The 20,111-nt window shown below is 31.9% G+C and overlaps 1 protein-coding gene across 1 annotated transcript; it reads left to right on the top strand.

Annotated features, from left to right (window-relative positions):
- Positions 1-10,411: 10,411 nt before the first annotated feature.
- On the top strand, positions 10,412-16,311 carry LOC100250303 (lysine-specific demethylase JMJ26). The gene is made up of 13 exons (XM_010657070.3): positions 10,412-10,513; positions 12,429-12,955; positions 13,041-13,156; positions 13,250-13,349; positions 13,426-13,558; positions 13,644-13,707; positions 13,793-14,483; positions 14,617-14,946; positions 15,052-15,393; positions 15,478-15,550; positions 15,637-15,722; positions 15,807-15,926; positions 16,016-16,311. The coding sequence occupies exons 2-13, from the start codon at positions 12,434-12,436 to the stop codon at positions 16,082-16,084; spliced, it is 2,646 nt and encodes an 881-aa protein (XP_010655372.1). The 5' UTR covers positions 10,412-10,513; positions 12,429-12,433; the 3' UTR covers positions 16,085-16,311.
- Positions 16,312-20,111: the final 3,800 nt, after the last annotated feature.

Consider the following 20,111-nt stretch of genomic DNA (forward strand, 5'->3'; position numbering starts at 1 on the left):
ATATCAGAAATATTAAAGAAATATTTGTGGATATTTTGACAACAATATCGATAAAAATTATTCAAAATTTATGGAAATATTTGGAGAAGCTTAAAAAAAATGATAAAATAAATAAAAATACACATGTTAAAGTTATTTTCTAAGTATAATTGACATAAGTATGGTTAAAGAAAAAAATATCGGTAAGCAATGATATGCCAGTATTAATAATTAATATTTATCTAATCAAATTGATTTTGATTTATAAAATATTTGAACTTAATTATTATTATTTTTATATTTTAGTATTTTTTTAAATAAATTTACATTTTTAATATTTTAAAATAAAATTAAAAGGATAAATATAAAAAATTTAAAAGTGAAGTGATAGTAATTTTTTAAAATAGGATTAATGAGATAATGTGTTAGAATAAATGTGAACTCTGATAGTAATTTCTATTTGATCTAGAGTATGGGTCACCTCATGTGTAGAGCTCAGAGCCATAACGGGTCTTATATGATGGGTCTAAGACTCGCGAGGCCCAATAGTCCAAAGGGTATGGTCAAACCCTAAGGCATAGAGGGTATAAATATAAGACTAAGTGTCTGTTCTCTGGATCACATCTTTTGAATAAGAACAGAACCCACTCTCTCCTGCTCCTATCGTCAGAGAGACTGAGAAAGGTGGATACCCCTCTACAGCCTAAGAAGATTCATACATCTTCATCAAGCGCCCCCCTCTACAGCCTAAGAAAATTCATACATCTTCATCAAGCGCATAATGGATTCAGGTTGGTTCCTATCTGGTGATTAAGGCATGTTGTTGAATACTTGATATATATACATATATATCTTGTATCTCTGTATCGGTGTGTTTGGTGTTAATGGAGAATATAGAAATCTAACATAATGATGATACATTTAATATTAAAATCATAATTTATTTAATTCAAATGCATTCAATAATGTAATAATGTAAAATAAATTATGATGCATATATGAATTTTTAATATTTATATTTTTATATTTAATTATCATATAAATGATATTAATGTCTTTACGGCCGTTGGATGTACAGGAAGATGATGCCAAAAAATCGGAGATTTTTTTTAAATGGAAAAAAACTCTAATACATTGCCGAAGAATCAATGATTTTTTGACACTACCCTCGCCCGACGCACACATCACTTTAGGCCCGATTTTTTCGCTGATATATTTCCCTACCGTCGATATTTCGACGATTTTCCCGATTTTCCTCCCGACCAATAATTGGTGGCTAATATCATTTCGACCACCATTGATATTCGATATTTCGACGAAAAATCCAATATTTCGAACACTGATTATAATACATTAATTACCTCTTATGCAAGCATAATGCCTTTAAGCAGAGAATATGAATTTCGAATTTCCGGGTTTTAGTTGCTTAATTCAAGAGATTTTAGCAACTCTTCTTCTCCCGGACGTTTTATGAACAAGATAATAATAATAATTTTCTTCTTATTATTATTATCCATTAGTGGTAATTTAATCCACTAAAATTTTTATGTCTACCATGTTAATTAAGTATTTTATGTATAGTTATTGCTCAATTAAGCATTTTAGGTATAGTTACTATTGAAAAATGTGAAACTCATGAGAATTATTATATAAAATATGCTCTTTTTGAGTGGTAATTAGGGTGTCTACATGGTTAAGAGAAGTGTTAGTACTTTAGGTTCGTTAGTTTAAATTGACAATTTTGTTCCATTTATCTTGATTTAGAACTCTACGTAACATAAAGATTGAAGGTTGCTGCAAAACTAATTTGAAATTATACAAGTATGATTGAGTCAATTGAGAATAATGATATACAAAGTATAAAGTGGACTTATATAAAATTTGAGAATAAAATTAATTTGAAAAAAAAAAGTTAAATTGAGAATTAAAAAAAAAAATCTTTCCAAATCTTTTTGAATTTAAAAAGGAAAATCTTTTCAAATCTTTTTTAATTTAAAAAATGAAAATCTTTCTAAATCTTTTCAAAATTCTTTAAGATTCCTAATTTTTTTGGTAAGATATGAGTTTTCAATTGAGTTTAAGTCCATTAAGGTAGGTACTATAAATGTCTCCTGAGAGAGTTGTTATAAAGAATTCACATGCCTAAGCTTTGAATCATTATTTTTTTGCCCTTAAATAGAAACTATAAAGCATTTCAAGTTTATTTGTTGAGTTCGTGGCAAATAATTGCATCCCTCAAGGTGTTGAGGAGTCTATTGAGAAGTATGATGATGCACATTATACTAAGGTGTAAGTTTCAAAAAGTAGTAATTGTTAGGTAAATTTGTATACTTAATTCTTCATAGTTAACATATTATAGCTTTACAATCCTTGACCTCATGATTTTTACATCCATGAGCCTCTAGGAGGTTTTGTGGGTGGTTTTTTTTAGGTAAATTGCTTGTGATTTCTATAATTGAAAATTTTGATTTAATGATTGATTGTCTAATTAATTAAAGATTCTTCAAAATTAAAAATTTTGAACCTTTGAGTTTTAAGACTTTAAACTTTCAAAAAGCTTATTGCATATATATAGGATATCACAATCCCTCCTTCCTCTTACCCTTTCCTATGTAGACATAATGTTCTCGTTGTATCCCATGGAATTGTAAAACCAAATAGACAGACATCCCTTATGAGATCGAACAAATAGAGTCTCACACTAGAATCGAGGATCTGACTCTAATACCATTTGTGATGAGCCACCATCTCTTATGTATATATTATTTGCTCTAAGTTTAATGGACCAATTATGATACCTCAAATTTAATAAGGGAAATGTTAGCCCAAGGGTTCTCCTAATCGGGTTTTGATAATAACAAACCATGGTTAAGTGACTAATTGGTTTAAATGTTTAAGAATCCCAGGTATAAACTCGAACATTCATCAAAGAACCAAATGGATAAAAGATCGAGTCACTTGGAAGACTTGTAATCATAGGAAACTAATGTAAGATGAATGCATGAGTGCACTTAAGATTTTCATACGTTTCATGCATCTTAGAAAACTCAGTTTATTCTTTAAAACGTCGATTTCATTAAAACCCGAGTTTTTAACTAATTTACCTTAGGCAACATGTTTCAAAATTGGCTTAATAATTTACCTAAAGACCTTGTCTAAGTGTTAGAAAAGAAAGGAATCAAAAAATAGGTTTTTCGGAGCCAAAAAGGCTCAACCGGTTGAGGAACCGGTCGACCGGTTGAGGTCATCAGGTCGAGGACCGGTCGAGGAAGGTCAAAAACTTTCTCTCTCTCCTAGTAGCCTCTCTTCCCGGTAGAGGTGATTCATTTACCGGTCGAGGTCCGGTTGAGGCAACGGTAACCTGTCATGCATTAAATGTTCTAACGGCTAGTGAACTGGTCGATCCCCAACTCGACCGGACGAGGTTGTCTTTTGCTGTTTTTGACTTGCGAGCTTAGAAACCTATAAATTGAGAGCTCCACTTCATTTATTGACAAGAGAACACTTGCATTCAAAGCCCACCTACCTGTTCTTAATCAAAAAGCTCTCATTTCTTTTATAGTGCATTAAATTACAACTTGCATATCCTTTAGTGCACTCTTGTTTGTCATCCTAGCTTTGTCTTATATTTGAGCTATCTTTAAGCTAGGTTGAGTGATTATATCTTGTAACAATCCGAGTGTTAAAGCTTTCAAGAGGGTTGAATCTTGAAGAGGTTGTGTAAGAGTCCATTGGAGCCGGAATCCAAGTGTAAGAAGATTGGAAGCTTGGTTGAAGCTTCGAGTTAGTGGAACCCTCACTCAGTTAGGAGGTTGAGGAGAGTGGAGATAGGCAAGGAAGTGCCGAACCACTATAAACCCGAGTTTGAATTCTCTAAACTCTATCTCTTTACTTTGCTTATATTTTGTTTAAATTTATTGTGATTGAAAAGATTTTAAAAACTCAATTCACCCCTCCTTTTGGGTGTTTTTCTTAACTAAGCATAACCTTTGTTTTCTCAGGATACAATTTTTGAAACTATATATGTAGTGAGCTTCTTCTAACTTGGTTGACACATTCTAAAGCCATGAAAGTCTATTAAGTCTAGAGTGGGCAATAATATCTACATGAGAGGGAGTGAGATGATAGAATAGTTGATACCCAACTCTAATGTGAAACTTTGTATCTTCTACACTGTAAGAGGTGTTTGTTTATCCAAGTTATATTAGGTCTTACGTTAGTTAGAATAGTAAGTATTTGATATTATTGTATGTAGTGAACTTATTTTAATAAATTTCTTTTAGAGCCATGATGGCCCATGGATTTAGAACGAGCAATATTAACCCGAGATTTAACATTAAGATGCCATATAAAATTTTGAATATAATACAAAGACAAAGCCAAACAATTTCCTATTCATTGTAAGCTTCATGAGGATCAAATTTCTTTTATATATATAGTCATCCTCATATTATTTTCTTAAAAAAGCTAATTTAATATATTTATTATTAATTATTTCATCATTAGTCAAAGTTTCATCCAAAATTTTCATATTTTTTTTTGTGATTTTTATATTTTTATGAAAATTTCCACTGATATCTATATTTTTTTCTTCAAATTTCTATAAAGTTGAACTATTGATATTGATATTTTCATTATTGGACTAAACTTTCTATCTACCATATCTTAATCATCTATGAGAAATAGATTCTACTTGATTAAATTTTGTAAACATGTCAGGATTATTTTTGTATTTAATGGAAACATTTTTAAACTACTTCCTCCAAACATAATTTTAAAAGCAAAAGTTGGAGCTTGTTTGGGATAGCATTAATTTTTATTTTTCCTAGTAATTTGTACAAGTGAAATAAATACTTTGGTTGTGGAATTGTAAGTTTGATTTTGTGGTTTTAAAATCGATTTTGCTAAAAGTGAGAATAATTTTTAATGTTTTAAAATATAATGACTAAAAATTTGTATAAGGTTTTCTTTTTTTTCAAAATGTATATAATTTATATGAACAAATACGAGTCCTCAATTTTAGAGTTGCATCCATGCAATTCTTAAGGGTTGTGTTATACCTTCAAAACATTTAAGAAGCTTTTCCAAATGAGACTTAATTTAAACACTATCCAAATAGATCATGGGATATTGAAATATCTTTTAACTTATAACAAAATTTCGTTTGGGTATTTTATTCAGTTGGTTATTTTTTTTATTTATTTATTTTATTAATTAGATGTAATTTACTTTCTTATGATCTTATTCATTTTAAGACAACTTTGGACTTCATTATTCATGTTTTGTGGAATTGCAAAATTTGTGGTAAGTATATATTTATGTTGGTAAAGCTTTTGGAATGACTAATATAATAAATTAGGAAGAGAATGCTTTTTATTTCCTAATTTGATTTCTGTTATATTTTTAATTTCAAAAATTATTTTTTACAAGTTTTAAAATTATATTTATATCTAAATTTCTGTTTGATTCTAAAAAGAATTTTTAGAATATATTTTAATAAGTTTTAAAATTGTGTTTCTCTAAATTGATATTTGATTCTAAAAAAAATCTTTGAAGTATTTTAAAATTAGAAAACTCTGCATAATTCTAAAAAATGGTTTTATAAATATAAATAGAGATATTTTATTTAAGAGGAGCATGGACTTTTATGATCCTTCAACTTGATTTAAGAGAGCTTAACCATTCATAAAAAAACTTGTTCCTTCAACTTTCAAACTTTCAAGATCTTTCTTAAAAGTAACTTTCAAGTCTCATCGTAAAACTTCGACAAAGACTTTAAGGAATCCATTAAGGAACTCCCTTACTTTGAGGAATCCATTAAGGAACTCCCCTACTCTAAGGAATCCATTAAGGAGCATAGAGGAATGATGCGTTGTGGACATGGAAAAGAAGTAATTGTGTTGACAATATAAGACCCTAAGGAGTAAGTACATCCTATTAGATAAAATTGTGTATCCTTTTATCATATTTAGTGGATTATTTAGCAGTCGAGAGACCACCTGTAGTTTTTTACACCTAGTATGTTGTTAGATGGTTTTTTTACGTTATATCATGTGTTCATTTATATGATTAATTTTATTTACATTTGCCATGGTTTAAATCTGATTATATTTTCAAGTTTTATTTGTTTGTACTCTTTTTAACGGTGGAGAGCTTCTATCCTAGACAAGTCCGCTATTCCTAACGTTAGGAAAGAATAGAGTAAAGCCTTCACCTTATTATGAAGAGTAATTACTTTTGCGGTGTAAATAATTTTATGTTTGGAATCTATAAGTTTATTATGGATCGTCTTGAGAGAAGATCAACCATATTGATGATAAGGTGCTTGATTCAAGGAAAGAGTGCTGCAAATTGGAAAAAAAAAAAAAAAGAGTGGATGAAGGCAATGAACTTACAAACGTATCCAAGTAAAATTTTCCACCATTTCAAATGGTAGCCCTTGATCCATATTCATAAAGAATTGTTGGAATAAACATCAATTTGACGCATATTCATTAAGAATTCATCGACAATATTGAGTGAATGTTTCCATTTTGAGATGGGTCCTCTAGCATTGGTCCTCTAGCATCCATGAGAAGTCAAAACACATCAACAAAATCAATGAGGTAGATTTAACTAGTTGAAGAAATCCTAGTGATAAGCGATAAGAGAGAACCGCTACCAACATATGAAAGTGAAGAAGTGATCTCTTATCATCTATTTGGGGATGATCCTTCTTTCCATCAATAATCTTGAATGGATGCTATCATCTTGAGGTAGGCAAAGCACTTCACATCCACCTTGAGAAGTTGCAATCCTTAATGGAAAAGTAAAGGTATTTTCTATTCTCAAATGTACTAAATTTCCCTTTAGGTGTTTTCATAGCATGATTTTTCTCAGGCCATTGAATTTGAAATCTTTTGATTCTTAAGCTGATATAGGACTCAAATGAAATATATGATTTAAGGCTAGAATTGTCTTTTCAACCAAAAATTAAACCCTAAATATTTCATTTTCTTTTACATAAGGTGGAGCTAATTTGCAAAATCATAGAGAAAAAGAAACAAGAGTTGTTTAGAGCTTGTCGATGAAAGAAAAAGGATCTTGTCATTTGTTTCACTCCTTTTAGAAATTCAAAGGTAAGTCTTTCATGTATTATTTCATCCTTTTTTTTTTTCTCTTTTTATATATTATATTAATAAGTTTAGATTAAAAAGCATAAAGATGAATGATTCGCAAAATTGTAAATACCTCGAAGAGTACAAAACCTTATTAAGATTTATGTTTTGCTTTTATTAAAATTCACCTTGTGTTTAGAATGAAGGATTTAGATAAATAAAAAAAAGAAAAAAGAATTGATTTGAAATCCTTAAATTCAATATTTAAAATAGTCTTTTTCATGGGGAGAAAACATTTCAAAGAGTTTGATGTAAAAATTTTAAAATTTTCAATTTCCTTTTAAAAGGTGTGGAATTTTATCAAATTTGAATTTCATTCAAACAAATACTTGGTAACAAGTAGGGATGCAATTAGGGTAGGTTAACTCAACCCAACACGAACCCAACGTGAAATTTGGGCATGCTTGGGTAAATATTTTCAATGCTTGGGTTGAGATTAAGTTTTCACGATCTGAACTCAATTTGGGATAGACTTGGGCCAAAATTCTGAATAGTCGAGTTTAATTCGAACTCGATTTAATGTTTTTATAATATTTATTATGTATAATAACATTCATTTTTTTAGATTTTAAAGAAAAATATATCAAATTATAATTATATCATATACCTTTTCATTTTTTTTAAGAACTATATAAGTTTATCTTTATTTTTTATTGTTATCTTGAAATTTTATCTTATTTATTATTTAAATTTTGGTATAAATATATAAAAATAAAGTTTTTTAAAAACTATTATGTATGAATTTTGAATCATACAACTCAATCAACTTAAGTCTAACCCGATTAATTTGAATTTAACTCGACCAACTTGAATTCAACATGCGTTTAAAAAAATGATGTTGGGTTTGACTTGGGATTGAATATTTTGGGTTAGATGTAAGATTTACTTTAGTTTGAATTGAATATTTCTTAATTCAGTTAGACTTGAGTTAATCATCAATCTAATCAACATGTCCATGTTACAACCCTAATCACAAATTTCTCTTTTACAACATATTTTTTATCTCTCTATTTTCTTCTTTATAACTTATTAAAATGTCATCTTCACTTTTCCGTTCTCTTCTACTATCCATTCCATTTTATTTCATCTATTTATAATTATTTTTTTGCAAGATTTTTTCTTTTTAAAATCTATTATTTTAGTGGAACATGACTAGAAGTTGAAAGCCAAATCTATTATAGGTGAAGATAAAGTGATGAACAAGGAGCATATGGCCCATAGGAGCTATCACTTTACCATTTCATTAAAGGTCACATGGTAAGTGAATTTTGATAGTATATTGCATTTGTTTCTCATCAAATAATGAAAATATTATAATCTTCTATTTGAAAACTTTCTAGAAAATGCGTATTTTCACACATAAAATTTCAAATTGATAGCTCATTCCAAATTTCTTTTTGAATATAGTTTTTTATTCTTTAGAATAAAAAATAATTTTTTAATTGAAAAATGTTTAGATGCACCAATAATTCAAGAATGGGGTCACTTAACTAATAGTGATGTCAGATATATAAAAGTTTTGACGTACTTTTTAGATAAGATGGTCAAAGCTTTATCTAAGAATTTGTATATGTACGAGTAGAAAAAATATAAGGTTGGGGGGAATTATGCAATCAACACTGCCTGCCGTGGGAGAGAGGCACTGTTGGCAATGGGTCCTGGGTAGGTGACGGTGATGTGGAGAAAGGTAAGGAAACATAGAGAAAGAGGGAGAGGAAAAGGCGAAGGAGAGAGGGAGGCTGTCGGTCGGAGGGAGTTTTTAGCGGCGGCCAGTCATGACTCCGGTGGATGGTGCCGACAGTGGTGGCGGTAGATATCGGCGCCTACCCATTTCGACTAGGGAAGAAGACCCTAAGAAGGCAAAGAAAGAAAAGGGAAAAGGACTCTCACACCCTACCCATTTACGGGTCAAACACCTCTCTGGGTCGGCATCATCCCCTCCAGTCGCCATCTGCCCATCATCACCACCATCCCTCATCCCTCACGGCAAATTTTTTAGGGTAATTTTGAATGAAATTCAAAAGTACTGTTGGAGTGTTTGGGTAATTTTTTTTTCTTTTTCCATTTTTTTTCCACTTTACATTTAAAATGAAAAAATAAAAAGAAAAGTTCCAAAAACCATATTTTTCTTGAGGTAACCTTTTTAGTTCTAAATAGATAATCATTTCCTTAACCTTAAAATTATAATTAATTTAATCAATAAAATTATTAAATTTAAGTCAAATTTATATAATGTGGGGTTTACCCTTAAATTATTTTTTTATTAAATAAATTAAGTAAAATTTGAGTTAAATTCAATTATATTCAACTCAAATTATGAAAAATATATTAGATTATATCTTTCAATGTGTTGCCTCAATCTCTTGCTTCTTTTATTGATTTTTATTTTTTGAAATTTAAAAGGGAAGATTTTGTGAAGTGACCTCCACTAAGATCCCATATTAAGAATTATTACTATCTTTTTATTTGAAAATTATTTTCATTAAAAATAGTTTTAATATTTATAAAGATTCAGTCAAACAAAAATCTGTTTTTGAAGTTATCTTGTACATGCTCAACCACAATTTGTATTTAAATTTTTATTTTTTACAAAATTAATTGTCAAATTCCAATATTTACAAGAACTCTATAATCTTATCCTCTCTTGCCTCTTGATATGTGTTAATATAAGCCAATGAAAATAATTATTAAATTAAAAATACCTAAAAATGGTTCAAGGAGTGATATTCAATTTTTTAAAATTATCAAATATTATCCATTATTATTATTAGATAATAAACTCAAATAATTACTTATTTTCCATATAAAAAAATGAACACAAATATTGCACCTTTGTAAATCCACTCTCTTATTCTAATTTTATCCGATAGAAAATAAAATATTATTTATTTTTGGCAATAAATCAAAACCAAAATTTTATGGCAATATTAAGTGAATCAAAATTAAGGGATGTTTATTTTTAGTTTATATGAGACAAAAAATTAATTAAAAAATCCACTGAGATCACCATAAAAGCAACAAAAGATGTAGTAATAATGGTAAATATTAAATAATATTTTAATATTAGACAAATATGAGAAATTAATATGTAATGAATATTGGTTGAAAGGGACTGTTTGGAGAAAATAGAAAAACAGAACCTTTATAAAGCACAATTTAGGAAACACCCAAACGCAGAAATTGGACTGAGGGTCTATTAGTTGATTTGCTAAACCTGGGGCGCAAGCAACCAGGGTTTTACAAGACTTCTATTTATATAAGAACTCTAAAATGCAAACTGTATGAATACAAGAGAGAAAAAAAAAAAAAGAAAAGGGAAAAGGGATTACTCTCTGTTGTCTGCAATATTCTCAGTTGTGAGAGAGCAAAGCATGAAGGTAATTTTATGTTCCAAATTTTTATTTTTCTCAATGGGTTTATGATAATTGTTTCTGGGTTTTTCTCTTATGGCCTTGTGTGATTTTTTAAAATTTTTTTTTCTTTTCTATTTTTCTGTTTATGAATGTGGGTTTCTGCTGATGGGTTTTCCTTATTTTCTGGAAAAACAAAAAGGGTTTTTGTTTGTTGGTTTTTTTTTCCCTTACTGTTTGTGGGTCCGAGTGATTTTTTTTTTTTTTTTTTTTTGTTCATAAAAAAAACCATGAATTGATTTTCCAGAAAATTTCAGAATTTGGACTTCTTTTCTAGGGTTCTTTTGCCACAACAGTGAAAACTAGGTTTTTTTTTTTTTAAGCCTTTTTCCAAGCAGTAGAAAATAATTCAAGCTTCACCCATATGTCAGATTTTCAGCTTGTTTGTGATTTATTTATTTATTTATTTTTAAAATCAACTTCAAAAATATATTTAATAAATTTTTGATTGAAAATAATTGGAAGAAAAAAGTATTTTTCTAGAACAAAGATGCTTTTTCATCTTTTTATTAAAGAATTAGACACATGAAAAATACACTTTTGAACTCTTTTTTTTTTTCCCCCACCAAATAAACCATTCTTCTAGATTTCTTCTTAAGAAGTACCTTTTCCAAAATTCTGAAAAAGCTGAATCCAAACTTTTTTTTAAAAAAAAATCTGTTCTTTCACCGAGTTATGGAAAGTGGCCAACTTGAAATCAACATATTTAATTTCAAAAAATAGAATGAATGAGCAATTTCTAGGGTTTTGTACTAATTTTATAGCCCTTTTCTTTAAACAGCAATAAGAATAGCTTTAAATAATTCACATTTATGGTGGGCCCAAAGATGGAATTTTTGGCTCTTGACCAGAAAAATCCCCTTATGTTTCTGGGGATGACGATGACTTGGGTTGTCTCTTTTCAGTCTTGTACCTTAATGGGCTTAATGGGGCCCACGAAAGGCGTTTACCTGGAGTCTTGAGTCAACCCACACACTGGTCAGGCTTCCATTGGGTGGAGAGTTAGCTAGGTATAGAATTCCATAGTGGTTGGGAGAGTGGACGAAACGCGCCTTTGCTTGCACGTGGGGGAGCGGGGCATATTGATGATCCGAGACGATTTTCCTCGGGCTTCCCCCGAATCTTAGAGAGCCCGAAACCTTGCCGTTTTCTGCAATGTTTCCTTAAAATGCTGATGGGTTTTTCCAATTTTTGTTAAGATTCTCTCTCTCTCAAATCTTATGGAATTGTATAAAGCTTTTCTTCCCCGTCTAGGACTCTCGTAATTGGGCTTTTTCTATAATTGGATTGGCTTCTTGGGTTGTCCTTTTCCAATTCCAAAATTGCAGTTCGGCCTCTGAAAACTCTGATTCCAAGATTCTGTTATCAGTAATCTGGTGAGTGCGAATCAACCCATGATGTATTTGTTTTCGTTTTTCCGGAAGGAATTGTCATTGTTTGAATTTGGTTTTTGCATGCAAAGATTTTGAAACTGTAATCTTGAATCGGAGGTGGGGTTTTGTTGATCGGACTGCATTGAGTTCGGATGGATTGGTTTGCGTTTTGGGTCTTGGATTCTGAAAACCCTAATTTGGTTTACGGTTCTGGGTGGTTGTGGCGTTTTGGTCAACTTGGGTCGACTCCAAGTCAACCCGTCTCTCTGTTTTGTAAGAGTCGGTCTTGTTGGATCTAGTTTGCGTGTATCTGATGTAGAAGTACTTCGAGGTAAATGTACGCATATTAAATGCGTTTAAAATTCGTTGAATTATGATTTTTGAATGTTGTTTGGTTGCTGAGAAATTTTTTTGAGCAATGCTGTATAGTGATAATGCTGTTTACACTTGAGCGTAACTGGGTTGTGATACTGGTATTTAGTTTGTGATTTCTTCTTCTCATTCTACAGTGAGAATGGCTGTAATGTTTGTGAAGCAAGAACTACCCATCCGTGAACCGCAAAGGGCTCCAAGAAACTCAAAGAGAAAAATTCAGCAACGGGTGAAGGAGGAAAATGGTGGTGATGATGATCCAGATTATGTGGATTCCCCTTCAAGGAGAGGCAAATCTTCAGTTAAGAAAACAAAGGTAACTCAAGAAGTAAAGAGCTCCCAAGCTGGAAGACCTTCAACCTTGCGGTGGAACCCCCCAAATAAGGAAAGAGACACTGAAGATGAGTTAGTAATGACTGAATGGGACGAAAGCGAGGCAATGGTTCTGATGAAGATCAAATCAAGGAAGCGTAAAACCGAAAATCTTGATGCTGTTACGATGAAAAAGACAGGCTCAAGTGACAGAGAAGAGAAAATATTTAAGTCTGTGAACTCTATGAATCCTTCATCTCCTTCATTGACTTCAACCTCATCAGATTCTGTCTTGGGTAGTGATGGAAATAGCAGTTGTAGCTCCAGGAGACGTGCAGCAATGACTAAGAAAGTAATAAAGGACATCCACATTACCTATTTTCTCAAAATTTAGTTTTTTTTTTTTCATGTGAAACTGAAATTCTTTCTTTCATCAGGGCAATGGAGGAGATCGTTTGAAGTGCCATCAGTGTATGAGAAGCGATAGAAGAATTGTTGTTCCCTGCACCAAATGTAAATCAAAATTATATTGCATACAGTGCATCAAGCAATGGTAACAACCTTTCTGCTGGTATCCCAAATTGTTCTCGTCGGTATTTTCCCTAATGTAGCCTAATATAACAATCTGTTTTGCTTGTGGAATTAGGTATCCCAACATGTCAGAAGTAGAAATTGCAGAGCTTTGCCCGTTTTGCCGTAGAAATTGCAACTGTAACCTGTGCCTGCATTCCAGTGGGATCGTTAAGGTATGCTTTCTCTCATCACATTGAGATCATCCTTTCAAATTCCATGTAAAGAGTGTTTGATATTCTTCAACTGCAGACGGTGAAGACTGATATCAGTGATGGTGAAAAGGTTCAGCATCTTCTGTATTTGATCAAGACACTTTTTCCTTATCTTAAACAAATTTATGAAGAGCAAACAGAGGAGATAGAGGTTGAGGCTAATATTCAAGGTACATATATTTTTCTATTAGGGCAATTTGTTTTTGCCTTTGTCGTTGTTACATTATATTGATAATAATGAATTCTTATTTCTAGGGATACCATCTTCTGGAATTACAATACCAGTGTCTTCATGCCCCAGTGATGAGCGTGTCTATTGGTAATTACTCTTCTCCACATTACTAATTTTGTAATTGTAACTATGTTCTGTGAGATCTAATTCTCTTGTTTTTCCCCTCGATTAGCAACCATTGTGCAACTTCAATTGTTGATCTCCACCGAAGCTGCCCAAAATGTTGTTATGAGCTCTGCCTCAGCTGTTGCAAGGAGATTCGGAAGGGAAACCTTTTAAGGTGCACTGCAGTGGATTTCCAGTATGTGGAGAGAGGATTTGATTATATGCATGGCGAAGATCCTTTACCAGAATCCTATTATATGGGAACGGTTGGGAATGATGTTGAGCCATTGACTGAATGGAATGCCAATAAGGATGGAAGCATTATCTGTGCCCCAAAAGAAATGGGTGGATGTGGTGGTAGTTTATTGCAGCTCAAGCATATCCTCCCGGAAGACAGGATTTTAGATTTGAAAGAGAGAGCTGAACAAGTGATGATGAAATTTGGGACTGAACAAGCTAGGAACTGTTCGACAAATGGCTCTGAGATGGTGAAGAGAGCATCTTCTAGAGAAGGCACTGATGACAATTACTTGTACTGTCCAGCTTCACATGACATTTTAAAGGAGGAGGAATTTTTGAACTTCCAGAGGCATTGGGCTAAAGGCGAACCAGTGATTGTTTGTAATGTTCTAGAGCAGACAACTGGTTTAAGCTGGGAGCCCATGGTCATGTGGCGGGCACTTTGCGAAAACATGGATTCCAAGATGAGTTCGAAGATGTCAGAAGTGAAGGCCGAGGAATGCCTATCTAGCTGCCAGGTTTGTTTTTTCATCCTTCCTGACACTGTTCAGCCAAGAATTACTTCATAAAAGCCATCTTTGTGACCAATATCTTTGTGTTTGCTTTCTCAATTTTTGTTCTATTTATTCTGATATCATTGATAATATGCAGGTAGATATCAGTACACGCCAATTTTTCAAAGGCTACACAGAAGGAAGATCATATGATAATTTATGGCCTGAAATGCTGAAGCTAAAGGACTGGCCCCCATCTGATAAATTTGAGAATCTTTTGCCTCGCCACTGTGATGAGTTCATCAGCGCATTGCCATTTCAGGAATATACAGACCCTAGGGCTGGCTTCCTTAACCTTGCTGTAAAGTTGCCAAATACCATTCTCAAACCAGACTTGGGTCCAAAAACGTACATTGCTTATGGGATTGCTGAGGAGCTTGGCAGGGGGGATTCAGTAACTAAGCTTCACTGTGATATGTCAGATGCAGTATGGTCTCTAAACATAACTGCTTAAATTTTAAACACCTATTGTTTCTATTCATTCTCTTGCCTACGAAAACCAAAGCATTTGATGAATCTTCTATGCTTTCAGGTGAATATTTTGACACACACTGCAGAGGTAGTTCTAGATGACAATCAACGCCTGGCAGTCAAAAGGTTGAAGAAGAAACACCAAGCCCAAGATAAGAGGGAAAATCTTGTTCCACCATGTCAGCAAGAGGAAGATTTGCCTATCTCTAGGATTACAGTAACAGAAAATGAGGATGAGGAAGAAGGGCCCTACTTTCCTGGTTTCCTTCCACCAGGGAAGACACAGAAAACCGGCAGTGCTCTGTGGGATATTTTCAGGAGGGAAGATGTGCCCAAACTACAGGACTACCTTAGAAAGCACTCCAAAGAATTTAGGCATGTGTTTTGTTCTCCTGTAAACAGGGTAAACCTCTAAGTAGATTTTTCAGTTTTAGCTTTGTCAAGTATTCTCCAAGGTCTGGTTTTTTACTCCTTGTTTTGTCATTAGGTTGTTCATCCGATTCACGATCAATCATTCTATTTGACTTTGGAGCACAAGAAGAAACTCAAGGAGGAATATGGTGAGTCTGTAAACATGCAATCTTGATCTTAAATTAAAATTTTATATTCCATAAAACTCATAGGACCATGTTCACCATTTCTTCAGGAATTGAACCTTGGACATTTGAACAAAGAATTGGTGAGGCAGTATTCATTCCTGCAGGATGCCCACATCAAGTCAGAAATCTCAAGGTAACAAAATCATTTTAATTTTTCCTAATAGAACTGTTTCATCAATTTGTCATCTTTGTGATTTACCGATTCCCTCATTTGCAGTCATGCACAAAAGTTGCTGTGGACTTCGTCTCTCCAGAAAATATCCATGAATGCATCAGGCTGACAGAGGAGTTCCGCCAACTTCCTAAGAACCACAGGGTCAGAGAAGACAAGCTCGAGGTAATGCCTCGCCTCTTTTCCAGTATATGTATAATAGCTGCAGCATTTCAACAAATTTAACATGCCTTTTTTTCTTTGGTGCCAAACAGATAAAGAAAATGATTGTATATGCAGTGGCTCAATCTCTTAAAGATTTCTACTTGCTGGCATCAGGCTGAAGATTGAACATCACCTCTTGAAAAGAGAGATTAAGAGAGAGCAGATTTAGCTTATATTTTTTTGAAAAGCTCATCGGCTGTTTATCCTTGTGTCCTTTTCTCATAACTGTATATAGAAGCCCAAGATGGTAGTGCAGTTTCTGGGCAGAGCAGGCAATGCAGATTAACTGAGTTGTCTATAGCTAACCTTCCTAATAAAGCCACTTGGCATTTTGCCCCTCTCCCCCCATACCATACCCATACCTGTTTTATTATTTTCTTCATGATTAATGCATTCTATCATTCTTTACTTTTTTACTTGTTTTAAAATCTCAATCTTTATAAAATTATAAGAAATTTTTAAAAAAAATATTAAAATCAATTATTTCATATACATTTTTTACACTTTTATACTACATATAAGTCAAGTAATAACCTAATTTTAGCCTTATATAAAATGTTACAAATGTTACATTAAATTTGCAAGAAATAAAATAAGATCAACCCAAAATTATAGTAAAAAAAAAAAAAAAACTAATTAATCAAAGTCACAATAATTTGGGCATATGGTACTACTTATTCTCTTTTTCCCTTTTGTATAATGTTTATATGAATTCGATAAGGTATGACAATATTATGATGATGTTGTGTAATATTAAACTCTTTGTTCCAATTTTTGTTGTTTGTGCGTATATTTCATAGATATTGATAGTAGTTCTACATAAATTAAGAATACATTTGATAATATTTATATCTAAAGTGTTTTTAGTGAAAATATCCTGGGAGAATCATTTCTAAGTACTTCTCTAGAAAATGTTAGAAATAATTTTTCAACTTTTAAAAATGTTTTCTAAATTTTACTACACGCCTCATTTTTCTTTAAAAAGGCTTTCACCTTATATAAAGAGTTAAATATTTTTTATATTAGATTTACAAGAAACAGAATGATCATTTGGCTTAATATTAATTTATTTTAATAAATTGAGGGTATTCATATTAAATAATATTAAATATGTCACGCCCATGCTACTAAATGCATCCACTCAAATCTCTCTCTACATCCATTTATTTTTTCATTTTTGTTAAAAATAAACTTATATGTATATTTACCAAAATATCTTCTCAAACCTCCCTCTCCATGCACATAGCTTGATAGTACACTTGAATTTTGTTCAATGTAAAAGAAAAAATTGAGGAAGAAAATAAAGTGAAACAAAATGATGAAGCAAAATATATATATATATATATATATAGAAAAAAAAAATTCAAAACTAATTGCGCCCAACAACAACCTAATCATGACCAATAACAGTAGTCTAATCACAATCAATAGATTGATCATGATCCTTAATAATAGCCTGATCGTGATCCTAATTGATCATGATCCAAAGCAATAACTTGATCACAATTCTCAACAATAGTAAACCCTATTTCCAGCAATAGCCTTGTCGCGATCCCATCAATAGCCTTGTCGTGATCCCATCAATAGCCTAACTGCTATTGCCAACAATAACCTAATTGTTATCCTCAACAACAACTTGATCATTATTTCCAGCAATAAGTATGATCGTTATTGCTAGCTACAATTTGATCGAGAATACTAGTAATAACTTGATCACTACTACAAACACCAACCTAATAGTAATCAATAGAAATAAAAAACAACAACATGATCACGACTGATAACATCAACCTAATTGCTATAGCCAACAATAGCCTTACAACAAACGACAACAACATCATGGTTAAGCCTAACAACAACATTTTGATTGCAATAAACAACGATAGCCTGATCACAATTAGCAACAACATCCTTGTCATGATCAATGGTAATAGTTTGATGACAACCAACATCGACAACCTAATTCTGACCGACATCAACAACCTGATTCCAACCGATAACAATAACCTAATTACAAATGACAACAATAGCTTAATTGCAATCGACAACAACACTTATGGTCGACAACATCTTGATCATGACCAATGGTAACAGTTGCGATAACAATAACAACCTAATTGCAACTAATTCCGACTAATAACAACAACTTGCTTGCTATTGACGAAAACAACCTGATCATGACTAATTGCAGCTAGAGACAATATATTACGACCAACGAAAACAACATGATCATGATTGATCATGACTGACAACAACAACATGATCTCAACTGGTAACAACAACTTAATCACAACAACTTGATCATAACCAATAGAAATAGCCTTTGCAACAATAACAACCTAATTACGACCAAAATAGTCTGATCGCGATCGGCAATAACAACCTAGCCTAATAGCAATTCACAACTAGCTAAAAAAATAAAATTAGGGGAAAATTGAATGGGAAATGAAGGAAAGAAAAAAATGAAGAAGAAATAAGGGTGTCGAGAGGTTGAAAAAGGATATTTTGATCATTTCACGTATAAAGTTTATTTAAAAAAACAAAAAGAAGTAGATGTATAGAGAGATGTGGTGGATGCATATAAAACTTTTCTAATGATTTATGAAACTCTTGTAAAAAAGAGTGAAAACATCTTCTTAATAATTATTCTTAATTAACAAAATATATATTTTTAATTAAAAAGTCTTTAGAATTATTTATATCTAACATTTTTTTTGGCTAGTTCTAAATCTCACTAAGGTGCATCATCCTAAAATATAACATTAAAATGAAGATTATTTAAAAAAATTATATTAATATATCATCTTCTCAAACCTCTCTCCATCCACATAGCTTGATAGTACACTTGAATTTTGTTCAATGTAAAAGAAAAAATCGAGGAAGAAAATGAAGTGAACAAAATGACGAAGAAACAAGTTTATTATTACTTTTCTACTTTGAAACAAAATATATATATATATATATAGAGAAAAAAAAATTCAATTACTATGATTGACGACAACTATTATTGACCTTATCACAATAGGTAAAAACACTTAAGTTGTGACTAACAATATCTTGATCATGAGAGGCAACAAGAAACTAATTGTGCCCAACAACAACCTGATCATAACCAACAACAATAGTCTAATCACAATCAATAGATTGATTGTGATCCTTAATAATAGCTTGATCGTAATACCAACTGATCATGATCTTAAGTAATAACTTGATCACAATTCTTAACAATAGTAAACCCTATCAATAGCCTTGTCACGATCCCATCAATAGTCTAATTGTTATTTCCAACAACAACCTAATTGTTATCCCCAACAACAACTTGATCATTATTACTAGCAATAAGTATGATCATTATTGCTAGCTACAATTTGATTGAGAATACTAGTAACAACCTGATCACTACTACAAACACCAACCTAATAGTAAACAATAGAAATAAAAAACAACATGGTCACGACTGATAACATCAACCTAATTGCTATAGCCAACAATAGCCTTATCGCGACTATCAACAACAACTCGATTGCAAACAACAAACGACAACAACATCATGGTTGAGCCTAATAACAACATTTTGATTGCAATTAACAACGATAGCCTGATCATGATTAGCAACAACATCCTCGTCGTGACCAATGGTGATAATTTGATGACAACCAACATCAACAACCTAATTCTGACCGACATCAATAACCTTATTCCAACTGATAACAATAACCTGATTACAAATGACAACAATAGCTTAATTGCAATCGACAACAATTATGGTTGACAACATCCTGATCATGACCAATGGTAATAGTTGTGATCAACAATAACAATCTAATTGCAACTAATTCCGACTAACAACAACAAATTGCTTGCGGTCGACGAAAACAACCTCATCATGACTAATTGCAACCAGAGACAATATATTACGACCAACGAAAACAACATGATCTCAACTGGTAACAACAACTTAATCACCACAACAACTTGATCATAACCAATAGAAATAGCCTTTGCAACAATAACAACCTAATTGCGACCAAAATAGTTTGATCGCGATTGACAATAATAACCTAGCCTAATAGCAATTAATATTTTATTGGTTTCTATAAAGGTGTGATAATTAACTTTATTTTCATTCTATGTCCTCATATTCTA

This window comes from Vitis vinifera, chromosome 10 (assembly GCF_030704535.1).
Source record: "Vitis vinifera cultivar Pinot Noir 40024 chromosome 10, ASM3070453v1".
NCBI lineage: Eukaryota > Viridiplantae > Streptophyta > Magnoliopsida > Vitales > Vitaceae > Vitis > Vitis vinifera.

Coding starts and splice junctions, on each gene's coding strand:
- LOC100250303 (XM_010657070.3), top strand. CDS start 12,434: ATGGCTGTAATGTTTGTGAAGCAAGAACTACCCATCCGTGAACCGCAA. Junction 14,947..15,051: donor ACTGTGATATGTCAGATGCA/GTATGGTCTCTA, acceptor CTATGCTTTCAG/GTGAATATTTTGACACACAC. Junction 15,723..15,806: donor ATCAAGTCAGAAATCTCAAG/GTAACAAAATCA, acceptor CCTCATTTGCAG/TCATGCACAAAAGTTGCTGT.